The sequence below is a fragment of the Macrobrachium rosenbergii genome, chromosome 15, assembly GCF_040412425.1.
Source record: "Macrobrachium rosenbergii isolate ZJJX-2024 chromosome 15, ASM4041242v1, whole genome shotgun sequence".
Classification (NCBI taxonomy): Eukaryota; Metazoa; Arthropoda; class Malacostraca; order Decapoda; family Palaemonidae; genus Macrobrachium; species Macrobrachium rosenbergii.
Genome location: NC_089755.1, coordinates 645,920 through 667,854, shown reverse-complemented (window position 1 = coordinate 667,854; position 21,935 = coordinate 645,920). Strand labels below are relative to the sequence as shown.

Sequence of the window (21,935 nt, the reverse complement as noted above, 5' to 3'; positions counted from 1 at the left end):
CTGACCTCATTAGTTTTCAAGATCTGATGGCGGACAAAATAAGTGCGGACGGACAAAGCTGTCTCAATAGTTTTCTTTTACGGAAAACTAGAAAAATGCATAAAAATAAAATGTGTAGTAGAGAAGAAAAGTATCTCAAAAGTTCCATCGAGTTTGATGGGCGTCACCCAAGTGTCATCTCCCCGTCTCGAGGAAATCCTCTTTATTTTGAACAACTCTGTGAATCAGACATCTACGCTGACAGTTGCTTGTTAGAGTTGGAGGTTCTTTCAGTGAGGCAGGATGAGGATTACCTCATCGAGGCCATCCCGTTTTGATGGTCTACGTTTCGAGAGAGGTGAAAAAACACGTCTAGTGATTTCTTGAAATATAAATCATGGTGGGAATACGTCAGAGAAATGAATTGAATTGAATATAGAATTTAGGCCAAAGGCCGAGCACTGGGTCCTGTCAGAGACATGTATCTATCAGTTTGATCAAAACTAGAATAATAATAATAATAATAATAATAATAATAATAATAATAATAATAATAATAATAATAATAATAATAATAATAATAATAATGTCATTCGATATGGGCTTAGAATCCTTTTTTTTTTCAATACTTATAATAAAATGAAATCCAGCTCTGTCTTACATAACAATAAATTATGCATTTTTTGAAATATTAAGAGTATTATTTTTGCAGAATACGCAAAAACTAGAAAAAGTCTCATGTTGAATAAACTCGACATTTTTAGATGGTCGCTTCTGTTGCCTGCTTATTGCAGATCTTTCTGTTTTCTTCTTCTCGAACTATTTGTAGAGCCTTCAGCTCATTTAACTGATGTTGTAACAAAAGGTCTTACTATAACACAGAACATTACAACATGTTATGAAATTAAATGATTCGGAAATGCCATTAAATAGTTCTTTCTGTCTATTGATGAAAAGATCAAGTGCATCTTGCGTGTTTTGTGACATCTGCCACTTTTTGAAATGCTGACAAAATGTCAATCATTCTAATTGTTTGTGGTATTTAATGTACGAGAGAGAGAGAGAGAGAGAGAGAGAGAGAGAGAGAGAGAGAGAGAGAGAGAGAGAGAGAGAGAGAGAGAGAGAGATTGGCCATTCCACATTTCGTGGGTTCTTTTCACATCCAGAGCACCTAGATTTACTTTTTTTATAGCTTGTAAGGACACATAATCTCGATTATATCAGAGAGAGAGAGAGAGAGAGAGAGAGAGAGAGAGAGAGAGAGAGAGAGAGAGATCGTCAGTGGAAGACAAACGAATCTACTTCTGTCTTTTCAGTCGTGATTTATTTCCCATCATTTATCCTTTTCTTCTCTTTTTTTGTCTCCTCCTCCTCCTCCTCCTCCTCCTCCTCCTCCTCCTCCTCCTCCTCCTTCTTCTTCTTCTTCTTCTTCTTCTTCTTCTTCTTCTTCTTCTTCTTCTTCTTCTTCTTCTTCTTCTTCATGAACGAGGAAGGAATGTCCAGAAATTCTTTCGTGTTTCTTCAGTGTCTATGGACGGGAAGCCATAAGATTTATACGTCATTTGGGAAAAAACTTCATAGAAACTTGATGCTAACTCACGTTGCAGTCCTGGGGTGGGGTGTGGGGTAAGGTGTGGGTTAGGGTGGGGATGGGTTGTGGAGTTGGGGTTGGGTATGGGCTGTGTGTGGGTAGGGGTGGGGTGGGATGTGGGAGTGTGGGGTGGGGTGTTGTGTCGGGCATGGCTGTGGTAGTGTGGGGTGTGGGTTGTGTCGGGGTGTCAGGGTGTGGGAGTGTGGGGTGGGCTAATGTGTAGGGTAGGGAGGTGAATGGAAGTGTGGGGTGTGGGGGTTTGGGAGTATAGGAGTGGTGTTGGGTAGAGTCATGTGTGGGGGTGTGGGGTTGGGTATGGGTTGGGTGGTGTGTGGGAGTGGGTTGAAGGGCAGAGGGTTGGGAGGTGCATTGTGGGAATGGATATGAACTGACACTTCCACTCCTTTTGAATGTAATGAATTGATAATGAATTGAGAATGACATCTCTGTTCTCAGAGAGGAAAAAATAATGAGTATTTAGTTTCACTCTCCGGAAGGAATAGCATTCCTGAGTATATATAATTATGTAAAAGTATTACTAAATTCGATTAAACTGCATCCTAACCTCAGACCTCATACTGATATGAAGGATTACTGGAGGGTGGTTGCAAGTATGATAATAGTCGTTGTTGTTTAATATTACCTTTGAAACAAGTGATTTAAGGCTGAAATGTTTCCCATCTCATTCTCAACATTGTTCATGCGATGAAAAGTCATATTAATCACCAATAACAAGGAATAATATTTGGTTACTTCTTTGAATATTGCTGTCATTGTTTAGATATCATATAATTCTCTCTCTCTCTCTCTCTCTCTCTCTCTCTCTCTCTCTCTTCCTACCAATCCGTCTAAAGCTCTGAACTGCCCCAATTCATTCCTGAAGGCCCTTTGTCTTCACGTGCATTCCCATTCCGTATGGAATCCACCTTTTTAAAACTTTGTGTTCGTATAAACGCTTTTTCATCCAGCGTCACTTCCAGCACATCTACTGGACTGGAAACCGTTGGCGTTACTCGTGTAGTTCTATCAGGTGACATTGTTACTCTTTTATTGTTACTCTTTTCGCTGGAAACTTCATCCGCTTGAGTCTGGAAACTGGAAAGGTATTGATGCTGTTACTCCCCCTCGCTTCTTTGAGTGTTGAGTAAGTGGTTACCAGTGATGGAGGATTTGAACAAATGACTTAGTTGGAGGAGAATTTCTTCCCCAAGAGGAGGATTTATGGTGACTTTTATGAGAATCGATGAGTAAGACATCGATGGGCGGAGAGGCCATTATTTCAGAAATAAAGGGACGTTTCACCTGATATATTGCGTCATCAGCTAGTTACGACTTTGTGGGATTTATGATATGTCACAGGGGGACCCTTGTACTGCATACGAGCACATATATTTTGTATGTGTGTATACAGCGTATATCTGTATGATGGTTTATGTGTGATTTTATATATCTTTTTAGTTTTCTGTAAAAGAAAATTATTGAGATAGTTTGTCTATCCGTCGGCACTTTTTCTGTCCGCCCTCAGATCTTAAAAACTACTGAGGCTAGAAGGCTGCAACTTGGTATGTTGATCATCAAACATACCATATTTATTTTTTATATTACTTAAGGTTAAATTCAGCCATAATCGTACGTCTGGCAGCGTTACAGGTACCAACAACACAGGCCACAACCGGTCAGCGGCTGAAAGTTTCATGGGTCGAGGCTAAAAGTTTCATACAGCATTCTACGCTGTGCAATAAACTCGACTGCGCCGGAGAAACTTCAGCGCATTTTTCACTTGTTTTAAACAGGTCTTAGTTACTGATAGTGACAAGTATGATGAATCCTAAGCCCTGATGTTTCCCAAAGTTGGTAATATACTCTAATATGTGTGATGTTATATTTCAGATTCAAAGTTGAAAACACATCAGGGATCCTATTGCAGCTGTTTCTCTCTCTCTCTCTCTCTCTCTCTCTCTCTCTCTCTCTCTCTCTCCTCAAAACAAATAAAAACCCTAAATCAATCTATCTTTCCTAACAACGACATTCAAAGCTGAAAAAAAATATCGTCTGTTATTTTGTTGTTTTTCAGAGTTTCAATTTTTTCTTTCAGTTCGCGAAGAACTGCCTTATAAAAAGGCAGTTCTTCGCAGCTGAAAGAAAAACGCCAACTTATAAAAAAGTGAGCCCCACAAAACGCAATGAGAACTGTTGTAAAGGAAACTTTTTTTTTTTTTTGCGACCAAAAAAGCGAAAGAATGGACCATGGTGGGTGTCTCCTGATATGATATAATACCTTCAGTTCCTTTCTACTGCAAGCAAATTCAGTATACATATATACTGCTTTGCATATTCTTACTGGAGAACCAGCCACTACAATATCAAAACGATATATATATATATATATATATATATATATATATATATATATATATATATATATATATATATATATATATATATATATGTGTGTGTGTGTGTGTGTGTGTGTGTGTGTGTGTGTATATACGTAAATACATGAATACATACATGCAAACATAGAAGCCAAAGCAATCTTGGATGCTTAGAGAAAAGTGACAATCTCTCCCAAAATATGAGCAAGGGATTCATTGTGTATCCTACTTACCCTGCAGAAGACTTCCCATTGGATACAGGGCCAATGTTTTCGGGGTTTCGTCCCTGAAAGAGAGAGAAGGAAAAATAAAAAAAAATGACAAGGTAAAGTTTAATGTTATACCAGCGAAGTAATAATAATAATAATAATAATAATAATAATAATAATAATAATAATAATAATAATAATAATAATGTACTGTTAAATGAAATAATTAGATCATTCGGGTTAAAATTTGTCGTCTTTGCTCGTTCTAAGAAGAAGAAGAAGAAGAAGAAGAAGAAGAAGAAGAAGAAGAAGAAGAAGAAGAAGAAGAAGAAGAAGAAGAAGAAGAAGACTGATAAACCAAAACAACATGGCAGGCGAATCTAGACCAACTCTGCTGATTAAACACTTCAGACACCTGGTGGATCAGGTAAGGTGTTTCTCTCACGCCCAGAGAATATTGCCTGAAGAACCGCGCAGGTGAGAATCTCCTTCAGGTGAGGAGGGGGGAGGGGTGGTGGGAGGAGGAGAGTTTCATTTACATGGAAACAAGGCTGGAGAGACGAAGTTTGTTCCCATTGGGGAAAGCGAAGAAGCCTCCTCCCGTTTCCTTTGGGGCTGCTCGCGAGGTTCTTTTATTGCGTGATTCAAGACGCCCCTTTGAATGTTGTTGACTCAAAGAGCAGACAGACAAACAAACAAATAAACAATGGATGGAATGAATGAAAGAAGTAATTAGATGTGGTTCGTTGGTTGATATTTTATATTTAATATTTTTACCAATTGACATTTTTATTAATTAACATTATAAATTAATACTTTTATTATTTAATATTTAACTGATTACTTCAAATAATTATTTTCGTTAATATCTTAAGTAATACTTTAACAAATCAGTTATTTACCTGACATTTAAATTGCTTGGCAACGCTGTTTAAACTTGGGACTTCAGAAAAGTGGATTATTATTATTATTATTATTATTATTATTATTATTATTATTATTATTATTATTATTATTATTATTATTATTATTATTATCCAGAAGATGAAGAACCCTATTCACATTGAACAAGCCCACCACAGGGGCCACTGACTTGAAATTCAAGCTTCCAAAGAATATTAAGGTGTTCATTTGAAAGAATTAACAATTTCAGAAATTAATGACCACAGATAAATATTTATAGTTTTGAAAATGAGGCCCATGAAGCCCAGCACTGGGCACTTCCAGCCATGCAGTGCCAAGCACAGTGAAAGAGGCAGTTAGAGTGGTTGGACAGCGAGATAAAGGGATCCAGAAAATAAAGGAGACAAAAATTGGACCTAAAGTTGGACCTGGGAGAAAACCACACAGTTGCAATAACTAGTAATAGTTAGAGAGGTTGAACAGCAAGAAAGGAACAGAAAATGGAGATAAAGGAAAAGGCTAAAGAAGTGGGTGCAACAGGGGCCTAAGAACGCTGCAAACCACCTTCAGTAATGCCTACAGTGCACCTTGCTTGAGGTGGTAAGTTAACAAATGTAAAACGAAATTGGAAAAAGATAAAATGCCGAATTCACAGACGTCTTTTACCGTGAGAAGGGAATCAGAGACAAAGATAAATGACATCAAATACAAAGAAAGAAAGAAAGAAAGAAAGAAAGAAAGAAAGAAAGAAAGAAAGAAAGAAAGAAGGTAGACGCCATTAAAACAATAAAAGGAATATCTGATATAAACGAAAAGAGACAATCGTTCATCCCCTGAATCGCTTTGAAACTAATCATTCGTCATTAGCGTAAGTGGTTTCTCTCTCTCTCTCTCTCTCTCTCTCTCTCTCTCTCTCTCTCTCTCTCTCTCTCCTTCCCTTCTCTTCTCTGCAAAAAGGCCGATCGTTTTGTTTCTTTTTAAATGCCAACTACAAAGGATTCAGTGTGGGGATCCTGCGAATGGAAGAAGAAGAAGAAGAAAAGGGATTAATTTGTGGTCGTGGATTAATTTCTTGGGGATTCTGAAGGATTTAAAGGGTTCCCTTTGTGGAGACGAAAGCACCAAAAGGCTCTTTTTTTTTTTGATGGAAAAGCTGGAAAATAATACTGAAGGAGAGGAGAGAGAGAGAGAAGAAGAAGAAGAAGAAGAAGAGAGAAGAAGAAGGAAGAAGAAGAAGAAGAGAGAAGAAGAAGAAGAGAGATGAATATTCTAATTACCCAAGGATAAAGTATCCCTGGCAGGATTCTGAGGAGAGAGAGAGAGAGAGAGAGAGAGAGAGAGAGAGAGAGAGAGAGAGAGAGAGAAGATATCTTTCAGCTGATTTTTAGAGTGGCTAAGAACCAATTGGTTCTACCTACAGCTTATTTGGGAAAACATTATAGCTGAGAGAGAGAGAGAGAAAGAGAGAGAGAGAGAGAGAGAGAGAGAGAGAGAGAGAAGAGAGAGAGAGAATATATAAATTATTTCTAATCCCAAAGAGTATGAGTATACCTGCAACAGCTTCATATCTCTCAGAGAGAGAGAGAGAGAGAGAGAGAGAGAGAGAGAGAGAGAGAGAGAGAGAGAGAAAGATAAATTCTAATTAGCACTTTTCCCAAAGAGAATGTGAGAGGCTCATTTCAGCAGGTTACATTCATTTCCTGAGAGCATTTCTGAAGAGAGAGAGAGAGAGAGAGAGAGAGAGAGAGAGAGAGAGAGAGAGAGAGAGAGAGAGAGAGAGAGATTCTGAAAATACGAAAATATTCTAATTACAAAAAGTGTTATACCTGCAACAGCAATTTCATATCTCTTTGAGAGAGAGAGAGAGAGAGAGAGAGAGAGAGAGAGAGAGAGAGAGAGAGAGAGAGAGAGAGAGAGAGAGAGAGAGATTCTGAAAGTATCTCATATTGGAGGCTGAACAGTTTTCACACAGAACCAAAATTTGAGAAAGTGCTGAATCCACCACAGAAACATGTGAATGTTCGCTGTTCCTTTATGGATTTGAAACCAGAATAAATTCTAAAACCACAAGATTGCTAGTACATACACAAACAACATAAAAATGATAAAGATATGAATATTGCAAAACAATGATAAACTTTGTGTTTGTAACTGTCAATTTAAGGACTCATAATATTTGATGAATTGTTGAGTCCAATCTCGCACTTATTATCACCCTGAAATAATCTCAATGAAAGATGAAATGTTATTATGTATTTTCTTATGAATTTAATTGAATCTATTTCATTTAGATATAATGATAAATGTAATTCAATGAGAAATGATTCATTTTTTCTATAATAAATAATATTTACTTCAATGAAGAACTTTTGGAAGCTGAAATATTATGTAATATTTATTACTTTTATTGATTTTACTTGATTTAGATATAATGATAAAAGTAATTCATTGTCAAATGATTCATTTTGTCTATATTAAATGATATTTATTTCAGTAAACAACTTTAAAATCCATCGTCTGTGTTTGCAAAGTTGTTATGAACTCCCAAAATAGGTTTCAGAATCGTTAAAAGAATCTATTGTCATTTCTCTTCAATTCGTATCACAGTATTGCTTTTGTGGACGAAATAACTCTTCCATGAGTAACAGAAAATTAACAAAATTCAAATTAAAAAAAAAAGAGGCAGAATCATTTTTCCCTTGGATTTATTGTCCTTTGAATTTACGGTTCAATGGATTGGCGTCTCTGTCGAATCCGGATAAATAATCGCCTTTCGGGATTCAGTTCAATTTACACTGATTGATTGATTGGATGTCCTGATGTGGCTCACTTGATAGATGGATTAGTTGTGTGAAGGAAGAGTTGTGGGTTTACATACATACATACGTTTATATATATATATATATATATATATATATATATATATATATATATATATATATATATATATATATATATATATATATATATAAGTATATAACAATTTCTCTGTACTTCTCCCAAATGAGACAAGACAAACATATCCTTTTTGTATACATCTTTCGTCTCTCCTTTAGAACGGAAAGATAAAAATATCAGAAAAAGTAAAAACAGAAGAGAGAGAGAGAGAGAGAGAGAGAGAGAGAGAGAGAGAGAGAGAGAGAGAGAGGAATTATTTGTTTACAAAGATCATTAGGAAACTCGTCTTAGACACCAATCCTTTCGTGTCCTTTCTCCCCACTTTCTCTTTTCCTTTCTCTTCTTCTTCTTCTTTTTCCAACGTTATCACCTCTTTCCTCTTGCTCCGTTTCTTCCCCTTTCGTCGTCCTCTTCTTCTTCTTCCCGTTCTTTCTATTCTTGGGAACATGGTGATGGATCCTCTCTCTCCTGGGTCTTCGGAATTCACGAGGTTGTGTTTCAGCTTCTCTGTTTCTTGTTTGGGGTCGCCTGTCAGAGAGAGAGAGAGAGAGAGAGAGAGAGAGAGAGAGAGAGAGAGAGAGAGAGAGAGAGAGCACAAAAATATTCTAATTACCCATAGAGACCTGCAACAGGAATTTCATATCTCTTTTCAAGAGAGAGAGAGAGAGAGAGAGAGAGAGAGAGAGAGAGAGAGAGAGAGAGAGAGAGAGAGAGAGAGAGAGAACTTAATAATAAAAGATCCTTCAGCTAAAAACTTGACAAAAGCTGCATCTTGTCTACTGTCATAGATGCGAGAGCCAGAGAGAGAGAGAGAGCATTTCTCTCTCTCTCTCTCTCTCTGCCATAGACACTAGGTGATATGAGCTGACAATGTTCCTTCTCTCTACATTTCTCGATATTTTTCATTCATTTATTTTGACGAAGCCTTTTCGTCATATTTTTGCAATTCTATTGCAAGATTGCAACGCTCGAAAGACCTCAGATAGACACCTGGAATGCGCGAGGATTATGGAAATAATAAGAATATAGTTGGTGCGTAAAATGTCTCAGATTTTGGTTGGATGTGTTTCAGAGAAGATGCCATATATGTATATATGTATGTATGTATGTATGTATGATATATATATATATATATATATATATATATATATATATAAATATATATATATATATATATATATATATATATATATATATATATATATATATATATATATATATATATATATATATATATACATATTTGTTATCTGAATTTTTAATATAAAATAAGACAATTTCCCAACTTTGTTCATCTGAATTTTAACCCAAAATAAAACTTGAAAAAGAAATAATCTACTTTCCCTTGCCAGATTAGTTTTCAGGACAAAATTCGATCCCGAACCTCTGTTCAAAAGTCTAAATTCGGCATAAATCCATCCGAGGACCTCACAGAATTGCGAAGTAATCTCCAGGCTCCAAAATTAGTGCGAATCCCTTTGATTGAAGCTTAAGCTTATTGCTCCATTTCTCTTGGTTACTGAGCAAAACACAATTATTCCCTTTACTCTCCTCTCTCTGCTACTGCCATAATACAATTATCCTTGTATTTCAGTAATTCACTTACATTTTTATTCACTTATTTATTAATTTGTTAATTTATCAGTTTTTCTAATAAATGATCTCCTCTTTCTGTATTTCCCTTTACTTTCTGTTACTTCTTTCAAATGAACACCATAATATTCTTTGGCAGATTCTTGATTTTCAAGTCGTTGGCCCCTGTGGGCTTGTTCCGTATGAATAAGGTTCGTCTTCTGAATAATAATAATAATAATAATAATAATAATAATAATAATAATAATAATAATAATAATAATAATTAGAAAGTTATTTAATGTTATCTCAGTTATGCTTTCTCTGACTAAATCTTACGAATATGTAAAGAGTCCTTGCAACAGATAAGCTAGATTTTCAATACTGCAGTATTTAAAGGAATAAACGTGGTTTTATCAATAGTAAAACTCCTGTAATTTTTCTACTTTCTTTCAGAAATTCCTTTTTACAGTTGCTGCAGCGAAAAAACATTTTGTTGGAAAGCAAATGAAAACCATTCAGCATCACAACCAACAGTGGAAAGATGTCAAGTCCTGAGCGGGGCATAACTGTTACCCAGTTCTGACCAGATATTCTACCACTGTACCAAGGATAAGGATTTTTAGTATTATTGTTATTGTTATTATTATTATTATTATTATTATTATTCATAAGATGAAGAACCCTATTCATATGGAACAAGCTCACCAAAGGGGCCATTGACTTGAAATTGAAGCTACCACAGAATATGACGTTCATCAGGAAGAAGTAACAGACGGCAAAGGGAAAAACAGAAAGAAAAGATCACTAATTAAGAAATAAAAATAAATTAACGAATAACTGAACAGATAAAAATGTAAGTAAATAATTAAAATGCAAGGGGAATTGTATGCAGTGGTTTTCAACCTTTTTCATTCCGCGACCCCTTATGAGCAACTCAATATGACCGGTGACCCCTTTCAAATTTTGATTCAATAATATCAGTAGGGTTACCATATTTTCATCAACCAAAGACAGTACAAAAGGATCTACATTCACTATGACGGGTCCTAAAACCTATCTACACGTTTTTATTTATTCCTCCTTCCAAATCTGCTAGACATTTTCCCTCTGACGGGTCACAAGTTTATCTGAAAACACGATTTTTTTTGCTATTCATTTCTGCTTCCAAATCTGTTAGGCCTTTTTTGCTCTGACGGGTCCAAAGTCCATCTGCAAACACGATTTTTTGCTCTTAATTTGCCGTATAAACACGTTCCCACTGAACATTGGAACGTTGTTGGATAAACAAAAAAAGACTGACTGCTTGTCCTGAACATTCTGGGACATTTTCTGACTGACCGATGACGCCAGGACAAGTTCTCACGCTGTCATCAAAAGATGACGCCGTGGTCCCAGTACAAGGCCTCAAATCTAGGGACGAGTCCCGGCCAAACCGGGACGTATGGTAACCCAAAATCATACGTAATGTCCCAGTATAAAAATAGCACTGCACTGTAATAAATTTGCTACTTGCATTAACAAGATATTATTATAACTATTTCTGTTAAATAAGTTAAATTATAGACTGTTCTGGCCAATGATCAGGTGTTTCTTCTGCAACGATCAGGAAAAGATAAAAAAATACAAAAAGCCAAGGCGTGTAACCTGGCAGTTAAAATAAACAAAGAACGATCTCCAGAAAAAGGCTGGCGACCCCTCAGTCGACCGACAGGTTGAAAACCTCCGTATTAGAGTGTAATGATGCTATGCATCTTCACTCACCTTGAACTTCTGAAGTTCCAACTGCATGACATCCTTAGTAGGAGACTGTTCCACAGTCCAACAGTGGGAGCAATTTCACACGTGTTTTGGGAGATTCAACTGCAAAAAATAATGGCCAAAAAAAATATCGATTAAATCAATATGGCTGACAGAGTTTGAGTCGTTCCATGACCAGTTATATTCATGAAACAGACAGGATTAGGCCATACTTTGTTAGATATTTTTGGTATAATGCTTTCATTAAAAATTCTATCATTGTTCGTGGAACAGAAATTCTCCATAAAGCTGTTTTATTGAAAAAAAAAAAAGATTCAGTATCTCCTGTCACATTTGAACTGGGGCTGAATTACGTAATGTATATAGATTCATTTTTATTTAGGAAGGTTTTGCCATGAGGTGTATATTGGCTTATAGTGAATGAATTAAAATTAATTCAAATTCAGTTGATAATATCTGTAAGTTGTCTTAATGTATTTTTGTTATCGTGGTGTTCATACTGAAAAGTAATGAATGAGATTAAAAGAATGAAGATATTTCTTCCAGGGTGAAAAGTATGAATACCATTGATTTGAAATTTTATCCTACCCTATTATTTATCGATAAAAAGTTACCTAATTGTTTAAAAATATTCTCCAAATAATATGCATTTTCAACCTGCCTTATCAGTCCACAAAAAAGTTACTTAATTATCTAAAATTATTCTCCAAATAATATTCATTTTTAACTTGTCTTATCACTCCAAAAAAAATTAATTATTTAAAAGTATTCTCCAGATAATATGCATTTTCATCCTGCCTTATCAATCAAAAAAATTACCTAATTGTTTGAAAATATTCTTCAAGTAGTATTAGCAACCAAAAAACAATAAAAAACCTCTGAAAATCACGTAAAATCTCTAGGACCATAAACTTAAAAGATGCTTATGCAAATTATCTCCAACTCTTTTTCTCTTTTTTTTTTTTAATCTTTTCAAACAAAATGAAGTAAGTAGCTCTCACGACGCTGAGAGGAGGCTTTTAACATCCCCGGACGCTGTCTCCTCACTTAGGTGGCAAGAGAGGGTTTAGCACGCATAATCATGTGCTTGCATATTCATGAATATTTAATCTTTGAAAACATGAGAGTAACACTAAGAAGTACTTGATTTATGTTTATCCATCCATCTATCTATCTATCTATCTATATATATATATATATATATATATATATATATATATACACACATATATATATATATATATATATATATATATATATATATATATATATATATATATATATATATATATATATATATATATATTTCAAACAACTCTCACAGCATTTCACGCTTAATGCATCTATATAGAAGGCTCATCAGTAGTGCTTCAAACCCTCTACATATGCTGCACTGATCATCGATACCATGACCCAGCTTTTTCATATTCTTGGTATGAAAGCTCTTTCATTCTAAAGCCTCTTGTGCTCCATTTATCCAACACTCACCAACTTTTACAGAATATACATCTGTTCACCATCCTATTATCTTCCATACTTTCCACATGACTAAACCACCTCAAAACACTCTTGATTTAAAATTTCTCCCCATGATCAAACCATTTCTTAGAATAGTCTAATCAATAATTTTTTTTCCACTGGGCTAACCTTTTCATCTCTCTTCTAGATATTCATATAGGTCTCAAAATTTCAGTTCATCTTAGGTGTCCACACTACAGCAAAACAACTCATAAACAGTTGGGAAATTATTGCATAAGCATAGCAAACAGCTTGAATACAAGTCAGCAATTTATAGATAGCCCTAGCCAGTGCTTCAAACGATTATCCAGCATTTACCAAAGATTCGTTCTCCACTTTCGGTCACTGACTTGTTTTCAACATGTTTGTGATACGTATGCGATAAATGTAGAACGTGTGTTCACGACATTTTTTTTTACTGTAGGCTGGACTCATCCTTGAACTACAAATACCATGACAACACTATTTCTCCACTCTTACCTCTAGACTGATTTGTTTTCAATATATTTGTGATATGTATGTAATAAGTTGTGAACTTGTATCAAGACTTTTTTTACTGTAGGCTGGACAAACCTTTACACTACAAATGCCAGGCCAGAAAATGATCTCTTCACGCTTACCTCTTCAGAGACACTTTTGTAATCACGTTCTCCTGATGACCAATCTGAGTTATAATGTCTTATTGGATCCCATCACCACAAATCAAGTTTCCACATCCATATTAAGTGGTACTGGATATTATTATTATTATTATTTATTATTATTATTATTATTATTATTATTATTATTATTATTATTATTATTATTATTATTGAGAGGATGCAGAACCCTATTCATATGGAAGAAGCCCACCACAGAGGCCAATAACTTGAAATTCGAGCTACCAAAGAATATAGTGTTCATCCGAAAGAAGTAACAGAGGGCAAAGAGAAATACAGGAAGAGGAGATCAGTTATTAGAGTAACAAATTAATAAATAAAAAATAGAATGTAAGAATAATAAGCAACAAAACACAATCAGACAGAGAGAGACTCCGAGACGGAGAGAGATGATTGAGTTTAATCTAATTATCTTAGATGGCAAAAGTTAATTATCTCGAGACTTGACAGATGAACTGATGGCTCAATTCTCAAAGGTCACCCTTTGTTCCCTACAGTCCAGCATCCAATCCAGTTCAGAATAAAGTAAAGGATTGTCATCTTGATATAATTGATTTCCAAAAAAACAGCGTATGGCCTTATTCAAAAACAATAAGAAAATAAAGGAAAGATCATGGACAAACTTAATAAAGGGTACTCATTTGACTTGGTTTGTGGAACGCTTTAAAAATGTTTTTATACAAAAAATAACATCTGAAAATCAGGATTAATTGACGTTAAAAATATTTGTCCAAACGTATTCCTTCTCTCTCTCTCTCATATGTGTCTTCCCAGCACCCCTGAAACTGATTTCAGTCTTAGCTCTCAGGTGGAAATATGGCTTAATGGATAGGTACTATACATATATATATTTATATATTGTATATATACTGATTTTATATATATGTATATACGATGTCAATATATTTATGGTATGCTATATAAAAAAGTATAATAATAATATATATATATATATATATATGTATATATATATATATATATATATATATATATATATATATATATATATATATATATATATATATATATGTGTGTATGTTTATATGTTTTTGCGTGCATGCACGCGTGGAAGAAGTAAAGGAACGAAAATCACTCATGAAAAACCCCTAAACTGAGAATAACGACAACCGCAAGCAAAGCGAAGGAAGGAAAGTTTGTGGACAAACGACAGTTGTTGTTCCTCAGAGCGACACAATTTCTCCAGCGACAGAAACATCATCAGGCAACAGCGTCGGAGGGAGAGAAGAGAAGAGAAGAGAAGAAGAGAAGAGAAGAAGAGAAGAAGAAACTCCGCTCTGGATTTATGGATGAAGAAGTTGGATAGAGATCCTTCTTCTTCTCTTGACTGATGGAGGTCTCGTGATCTTCCCGAGTTTCTGGGGATATTAGCGTCTCTCTCTCTCTCTCTCTCTCTCTCTCTCTCTCTCTCTCTCTCTCTCTATTGAGCGAAACTTGATCAAGAGCAGAAATAATGATTATCCCCACCGTGTTTCTGATGCATTCATAATTATTGCATCTCTCTCAGAACCTGTAGTTGGTGATATAAGTCAATCTGCAAACGGCCTCATCAGGTATTTGTCTGCAGACTCTGAAGTTCAGCTCTTAGATCAGAGACGCTGAAAGGATCTCTTGTACTTTACAAGACACTGACTCTGAATTGACTGATGTAGTTATATCTTCCAATCACTTATTCCCTTTAACCCGTCTTTCTTTGACTTGGAACCCTTCGACAGTAAAGATATATGATGCGAGAGCTATATGAATTCTTCCATTTGTGCCCAAGACTTTGACAATAATGTGAGGTTTTATGGTTCAGTTGTCTAATGAAGATATACTGTACCCAAGGTGTAGAGAATACCTTGACTGTACCTGTCAGGGGAACAGGCTTTTTAGGTACGTGTAGCCGTCGCATATATAAATCGTTGTTTTTCATCGTCATATCATGAACACCCTCCTTATTCATTTCTGTTAATGATTCCCTCCATAAATGCATATGACACCTCCAGACAGACAGCAAAAATCAAAATCACAGGCGAATCGAGACAAAAATATTTCAGCAAATCGAAAAGTTGGATCTTGGTAGAGACTTCATTTTTCCAAGAAATTCTTCGTCTTTGACCTTGTTCAAGATCCCTTTGAAGAGAGAAAGGTCGATCTTTCTTTCATCTTCTTTCTGTCTGTGATCAAATTCTTCTTCTTCTTCTTCTTTATAAGATGTAAATCTCGTCAGTATCCTCTCCCAGTGGAGCTTTTATCTCGAAAGTTTTCAGTTTGTTATTCTTTTCCCCGCAAACTGACACGAATCACAAGATACGAGAGCAAAATAAGACCAAAATTGTGGAGATTATATTGGTAATAAGACATTCTTCTGTTGCACTTTTTGCTGGCATATGGCTTTTTGTCTCCAAAGTTTTCAATCAGTTAATCTTTCTCCAGCAACTGAAGAAGACGAGTCACAAAGTATTAGAGCGAAATAAGACGATAATTATGGAGATTATGTTAATTATAAGACCTTCTCCTATTGCTCCCATTGCTGAGATATGGCCTTCTAGAATCACTCATTTGGTATACAGAGAGAAGTAGAAAATTTATTGAAAAGTGCCCAAAATAGACTTTAGGTGAAATCTGTTCACAATCTCTCGCGTAAGCCCACATCCTCATAGACTACATTCCAAAGAACTACATCTTTATCATTTTGTTAAAATACTTCAGATTCTACTATTTCCAAGTGGCAGCAGACTGGTCACTGCAAGTGTCAAAAGAATGAAAACATCCACTTTTAGAGTGATATTTTCATCACATCAGGTTGGACTCAAACAAGTGCTTGTTATTCTTATAAAAAAATTATGCCCAAGAGGAAAATGAAGCATGCAAGCATAACAGCATCACTGATAAACTTACCACCGTTTATTCATATATATTAAAATTTATTTATTCTTTCAAGTATAAACTTATAAAAAGTATATACAGTATAAAATGATCCAAAACCATCTGCAAAAACCAAAATGAAAAATATTTCTCTGGCCAGGCCAAGAAGTTTAGATAAGAAACCGGGAAGATGGAATTAGGAAGATACAATTGGAACATTCCATTAAATCAGGCACCAATTTCAAGATCCCCTAATTTTAACTTCAGACATTGAAACTGTATCGGTTAAGGTTAAAAAAAAATGACAGGTGCTTTTTCCAAAACTGGGGCAAATGCCCGCTAGGGGCGATAATCCAAGATGGCGGACGGAAATGGGATATGGTGTATACTAAATTTGGTACCTACTACCGTTCAGAACAGAACACTATTTGATATGCCTGTTTTTACTCATTTCTGCACAAGGAATAAATTTCTTAAGTAATTTTCTCAGCAGAAATTACAGATACATGAATATTTTGGCAACACTGATCTCAAACACACTTCGGGTATGAAATGGATATTTACGTGTTCAGAGGTTGGAGTTATCAACTTTAATATTCGGTCTTGTAATGCATGGATTTAATCATGCACACACAGAAGTTTATCTGTGCTTTATGATACTGTATTTTGTTGCTTTATTCTTGGAAAACTTTACAGTAAGTCTCCAATATATTTGATTTATCAATATCTTAAGAGGACTGCAACAGTGGGCCATTTTGTGTTTTGTAGAAGTGTTTGGTAGCTAAAACAGCTGTCATTGTCATTAATTTATTTATTTTTATTTGTTTCAGGTATACTGAGTAACTGAGTTAACAACGGATGAAAGTACAAGCCAGAAGCCTTCTCAACAAGAACATCGACAAGGGATACTGTTGACGAAAAATACCTCAAATGAATTTGACGCTTTCAAATGGATTATCTGCCATAAGCATGACAAAAAAAAAATCACAACCATTCGAGGTTGGATGTAGGAGCAAGAAGCATGCTGCAGATATAAGAAATGACATTGTTACTAAAAGACTGAAAAGAGCAGAGGAGGGAGCTATATCTTATTTTGATCACAACAACAAGTGTTTCAAGTGGTACACACAGTAAGAAACTTAAAAAAAAAGATGATGTAAAAACTTTAACCAGTGATGCAGAAACTTCATGTGAAGCTGAAAATGAAACATCTTCTAGCTTGTTACATCGCAGTGATGTTAGGCCAAGGGAAAAACCCAGTCCGAGAAAAGACCCTAAACTAATCAAATGTACTGTTTGTGGTAGTGAGAGGATTAAAGTTATTCAAGTAATTTTGAGAGAAAAGTTTCGAATTAGTGAGCAAAATGCTGCTGAAACATTTTTTTTATTGCTACTAGACATTTCAAAGATGAAGTGTATTGTAGGGTTGCTGAGTTAAATTGTATAAATGACATTTTTGCTGCAGATATTTGCTGCCACAAGATCTGTCTTAGACGCTACATCAGAAGATATGAACTAGAGACACAATGCTGCAGTAGTTCTCTCGATGAAACTTTCAAATCTAGTACTTTAGTTAAACAAGATCTTACTGTAAAAACACTGGAGCACATCAACCTTCTCTTACGCTGTTTCAGACATACGAATGAGTATGTATGATGTGGATGACACACTAGATTTTCAGATATATAATCGAGATGTTAAGAAACTTCTTGTTGATCATTATGGTGAGAAAATTCAATTTGGTCCCAATCCTAAAAAAATTAATCCAAGCTGTTTTCCTCCCCGCACATCACTGCTGCAGATCTAACTGCAAAGGTTAAGAATCTTGATGTGCTCAGACAAGTTGGGGAGTCCTTCCATGAACAAAAGTGCAAGACAGGTTAATTATGAACTTGATGATAAGATTTGCGACTCAAGTGAGCCTAAAAATGCATGGGAAAACACCCCAGTACCTGATGATTGGTTGACAGTTTGTTCAGCATTACACGACATGCCCAAATCACTCTTAGCAAAGACTGAAACAATGAAAATTGTATCTGAGGAAAAGGATATAGAATGTGATTATGGAGGTAATGCTGAAATGTTTGGTGACCAAGAAGAAGAATATTTTCTCAGTAACAGGCATGTACAAATAAACTGTCACTTTCAGATTGCTAACAACTCTGTACACCGTGGTCACAGGAAAACACCGCTACAGACTATGTTTGGGCATACAAGTCTATGGGAAAAACTCGAAGCAGAGAGATTATCACATTAAATCGAATAGATATATCAACTAGCTACAATGATGTAAGACGTTCTAGAAACCTCATGTGTACTTACACCCTGCACTCATCGCGGGAGGATGGGGTAACAATCTCAAGTCTTTTTTCTGATGATGGCTGGGCATTCGGTGCATTCGACAATGAAGATTTTGAAGACACTTCATCCATTTCAGGAACACAAAGCAAGCATTACACAGCCCAGGTGCTGTACCAAGAAACAACAAAGTCTCCTAAACCCAAACCAACTTTATCCAACACAAACCTATCTAAGTCCTTACATCTTTCAAAGGATAAACTTCCATGTCCGATTGTTCCTAGTCATCCTAAGCCAGTAATGAAACCTAGACTTTCTCCAGACTTTCCACTCGCAGAAAACATGACTACTGATGAAGGCAGCTGAACAGTATATAAAACGGGAGTTTATAATATCCATGGTGTGAAGTGGACTCCCACATTCCAAAGCTGAGCCAGGTCAGCTACTGCCATGCAGTGGGATACATGCCTTAATAACATCACAAGTGCCCTTGATGAGAGTAGGTTTTTGACATGTCATTCCATCTCCTGTCACAGAGTATGCAACTGTTCGCAAAGCTCTCACCAACTTTCAGGCATGTAGAAGACAACTAAATCAAGATTGCATAGCTATTGTCTGTGATGAAGGTGTTTATCATAATGTGGCTGAAACTGTCATGAATGAGCCTAGCACATTTGATGATCTATTTCCAATGTTGGGAATGTTTCATTTTGTAAAGGTACTTCTTCGATGTGCAGGTCACTATCTGTGTGGTAGTGGCATGGGTGATGCTCTCACTGAAAGCAAAGTTTTTGGAGCAAAAACCCTAAACACTGTCCTCTCTGGTGGCCACTATGTCCGTTCATTCAAGGGAATGTTGATTGTTTCAGAAGTACTTGAGAATCTTATGTGGAATGCGTTTTGGAAAGATAATGATGCCAATTCTCTTCCTATTGTTCAGTCAGCTGTTGATTTAAAGACTATGTTGCTTTCCAAGACTCGCCATGAATGTGTTCCTATGTTTGAAAATGTGGTGGCTAATAGTGATGAACTCTATCAGCAGTTTCAAACATTCTTACAAGAGTGTCAAGAAAAGTTAGAACTGTGTCATTATTTTGTGAATTTTCTAAAAATTGTCTCTGTCATCAAACAGTTAACTGCTGCAGACCGGGATGGGAACTGGGCATTGCATGTAGGATCAGTAGAGAATAGCATGGGCATTCTTTGTGAGTTTGATGCAATCAACTACCTAAGGTATTCATCTTGGTATCTGGAGAGAATCAAGGTACTGGAAATCACACACATCCCACATTGTACAACAAATTCTGCACGGGACATTTCGTTGTAAAGGATCGACCAGGAGCAGTATTCTTTGCTGTGGCAGGGGATATGAAGTTGGAACAATCCATGAACTGGTTCTCAAAGGGTCCCGGTGGTCATGTAGTTGTAGGAATGACTGGAAATATTGCTGCTGTGGCTGAGTTTGGCCTTTTATTTCATGAAATCATTGCAATAACAAATCTTCTCCAGTCCCTCACAGGTGCAGGCCTCATGGATCATCTGGAAACATCAATACAACATGATCTTTCATGCCAGAATGGATTGATTTTTTATAGGAATGTGAAGAAGCTATAGGACTATGTCAATGAACGAGGATACCCAGTCATCATTTCAGCGTCAAAAGTACCACTTCACAATATTGTAGCAAAGCAAACTGCAAATAACTCAGTTAAGGTAAGATTACTAAAAGCATTGGAGAATGGAATGGCAGCTTACATCAATTTCCGAAATGAGAGGTATGTGATTAAGTCCAAAAAAATCAACGAGACAATATCAAAGGTAAACTTGCCATCACTTGATACACAGTACCTTCCTAATAAAGCCGAGATCCAAATAAGCAAAGCTTCTAACTCTGTGAGGGAAGTTGCATCAGCACAGAGAGATGTGGAGATTGCACTTCTGCATGGCATGTCTCAAGATGAGGTGTATAGCCATGAACTTCTTACATCAAGCCCACTTTTGATGGAGATATTACAACCAAACCTCAGAGAGCACAACTGATGACAGAACTGGAAAAAATCTAGCTTTGGATGACTATCAATATTCTCCAAACAATTCTCAAAAAACACATGTTTTCATTGATTTCATGTCTAATGTGAGCCAGCTTCCCCAAATATATGTCTTTCCAAACTTTGGTGGTGTAATCAATGAAGTACTTATCAAAGCCAAGAAACTGTGTCCTAACACAACAATGACTCACATTATATTTGACAGCTACATTGACTGTTCAACAAAGGATGGAGAGTGCACTCGTAGGTCTAGGAGGGAAGGTTCTGTTGACCTGTCTGCTTTGAATGAATTGGTGCCCATTCCGCATCAACTAGAAAAGTTCTGGAATTCAAGTCTCAACAAACAAAATCTACAACTGCTTGCACGGCATGTGGAATGATAGTCATTGAGGAGTTCTTATCAGCACGAATAAAAGTTTGTGACTCACCTGCTAGTGATCTACCAACCTTGAACAATTGGCAGGAGGAGGCTGATTGCCATATCTTCTTCATCTACAATGGGCAGTTAAACAGGGATGTAAAAAGCCATAAAAATGTCCAATGATACTGACACTATTTTTCTACTGGTGCGGTATATCAGTGTCTTTAAAGATGGTGGATTACAGGAGCTCTGGGTTCGGTTTGGAGATTGCAAAAGGCGAAGAATGGTTCCACTTCACACCCTTCACCAAAAACTAGGAGATGAAACCTGTTGAGTTCTAATTAAAGTGCATATATTGAAAGGAAATGGCGCTCTCAGCAAGGATGGGACAAAGCACTCTGCTATAGTAAGTCAGCCACTACCAGACCTATCTAGATTTGGAGAATCAGCCATTCTTTCTGAGACAGAACTTTATCTTACTGAGCAATATCTTGTGCGTGTGTGGGCTGGGACCACAAAGAAACGAACATCCACTTCATTCGATCAGCTGAGAGTAGAGCTGCATCTAAATTCTGTGATAGGCCTGAATGAGTTGCCACCAACATCAAATGTTATATGGGGCATTTGAAAAGGGTCTTTTATGAGACACGAAATGCACTCACTTTGCTTGATGAGGAACCTTGTGCTCTCGAACCATGCAATTATTGTTGGAGGAATCAAGATGGAATTCTTCTTCCCCAGAAGTGTTTGAAACCACTCCCTGACAATATACTTACATTGTGTAGATGCAGTGGGTCATGGACTTCAATGCTCTGTTCATGCAAACATGCTGTTGTAATGTGTTTGAATTACTGTCACAAAGAGTCTCTCAAATTAAGTGCTTGAACACATGAAA

The 21,935-nt window shown here is 36.2% G+C and overlaps 1 protein-coding gene across 1 annotated transcript; it reads right to left on the bottom strand.

Annotated features, from left to right (window-relative positions):
- Window positions 1-1,302: 1,302 nt before the first annotated feature.
- LOC136846831 (platelet glycoprotein Ib alpha chain-like) lies at window positions 1,303-2,845 on the bottom strand. The gene is made up of 3 exons (XM_067118099.1): window positions 2,727-2,845; window positions 1,580-1,973; window positions 1,303-1,455 (listed from the first exon to the last, which is right to left on the bottom strand). Exons 1-3 carry the CDS (start codon window positions 2,843-2,845, stop codon window positions 1,303-1,305), a joined length of 666 nt encoding a protein of 221 aa, XP_066974200.1.
- Between the last annotated feature and the right edge of the window lie 19,090 nt (window positions 2,846-21,935).

Bases quoted from the DNA above. Each gene is read 5' to 3' on its own strand.
- LOC136846831 (XM_067118099.1), bottom strand. From the start codon at position 2,845: ATGGCCTCTCCGCCCATCGATGTCTTACTCATCGATTCTCATAAAAGT. The intron at 1,974-2,726 runs GTAACCACTTAC...TACATTCAAAAG, and splicing joins GTTCAAATCCTCCATCACTG to GAGTGGAAGTGTCAGTTCAT. The intron at 1,456-1,579 runs GTGAGTTAGCAT...TCGTTCATGAAG, and splicing joins CCCCACCCCAGGACTGCAAC to AAGAAGAAGAAGAAGAAGAA.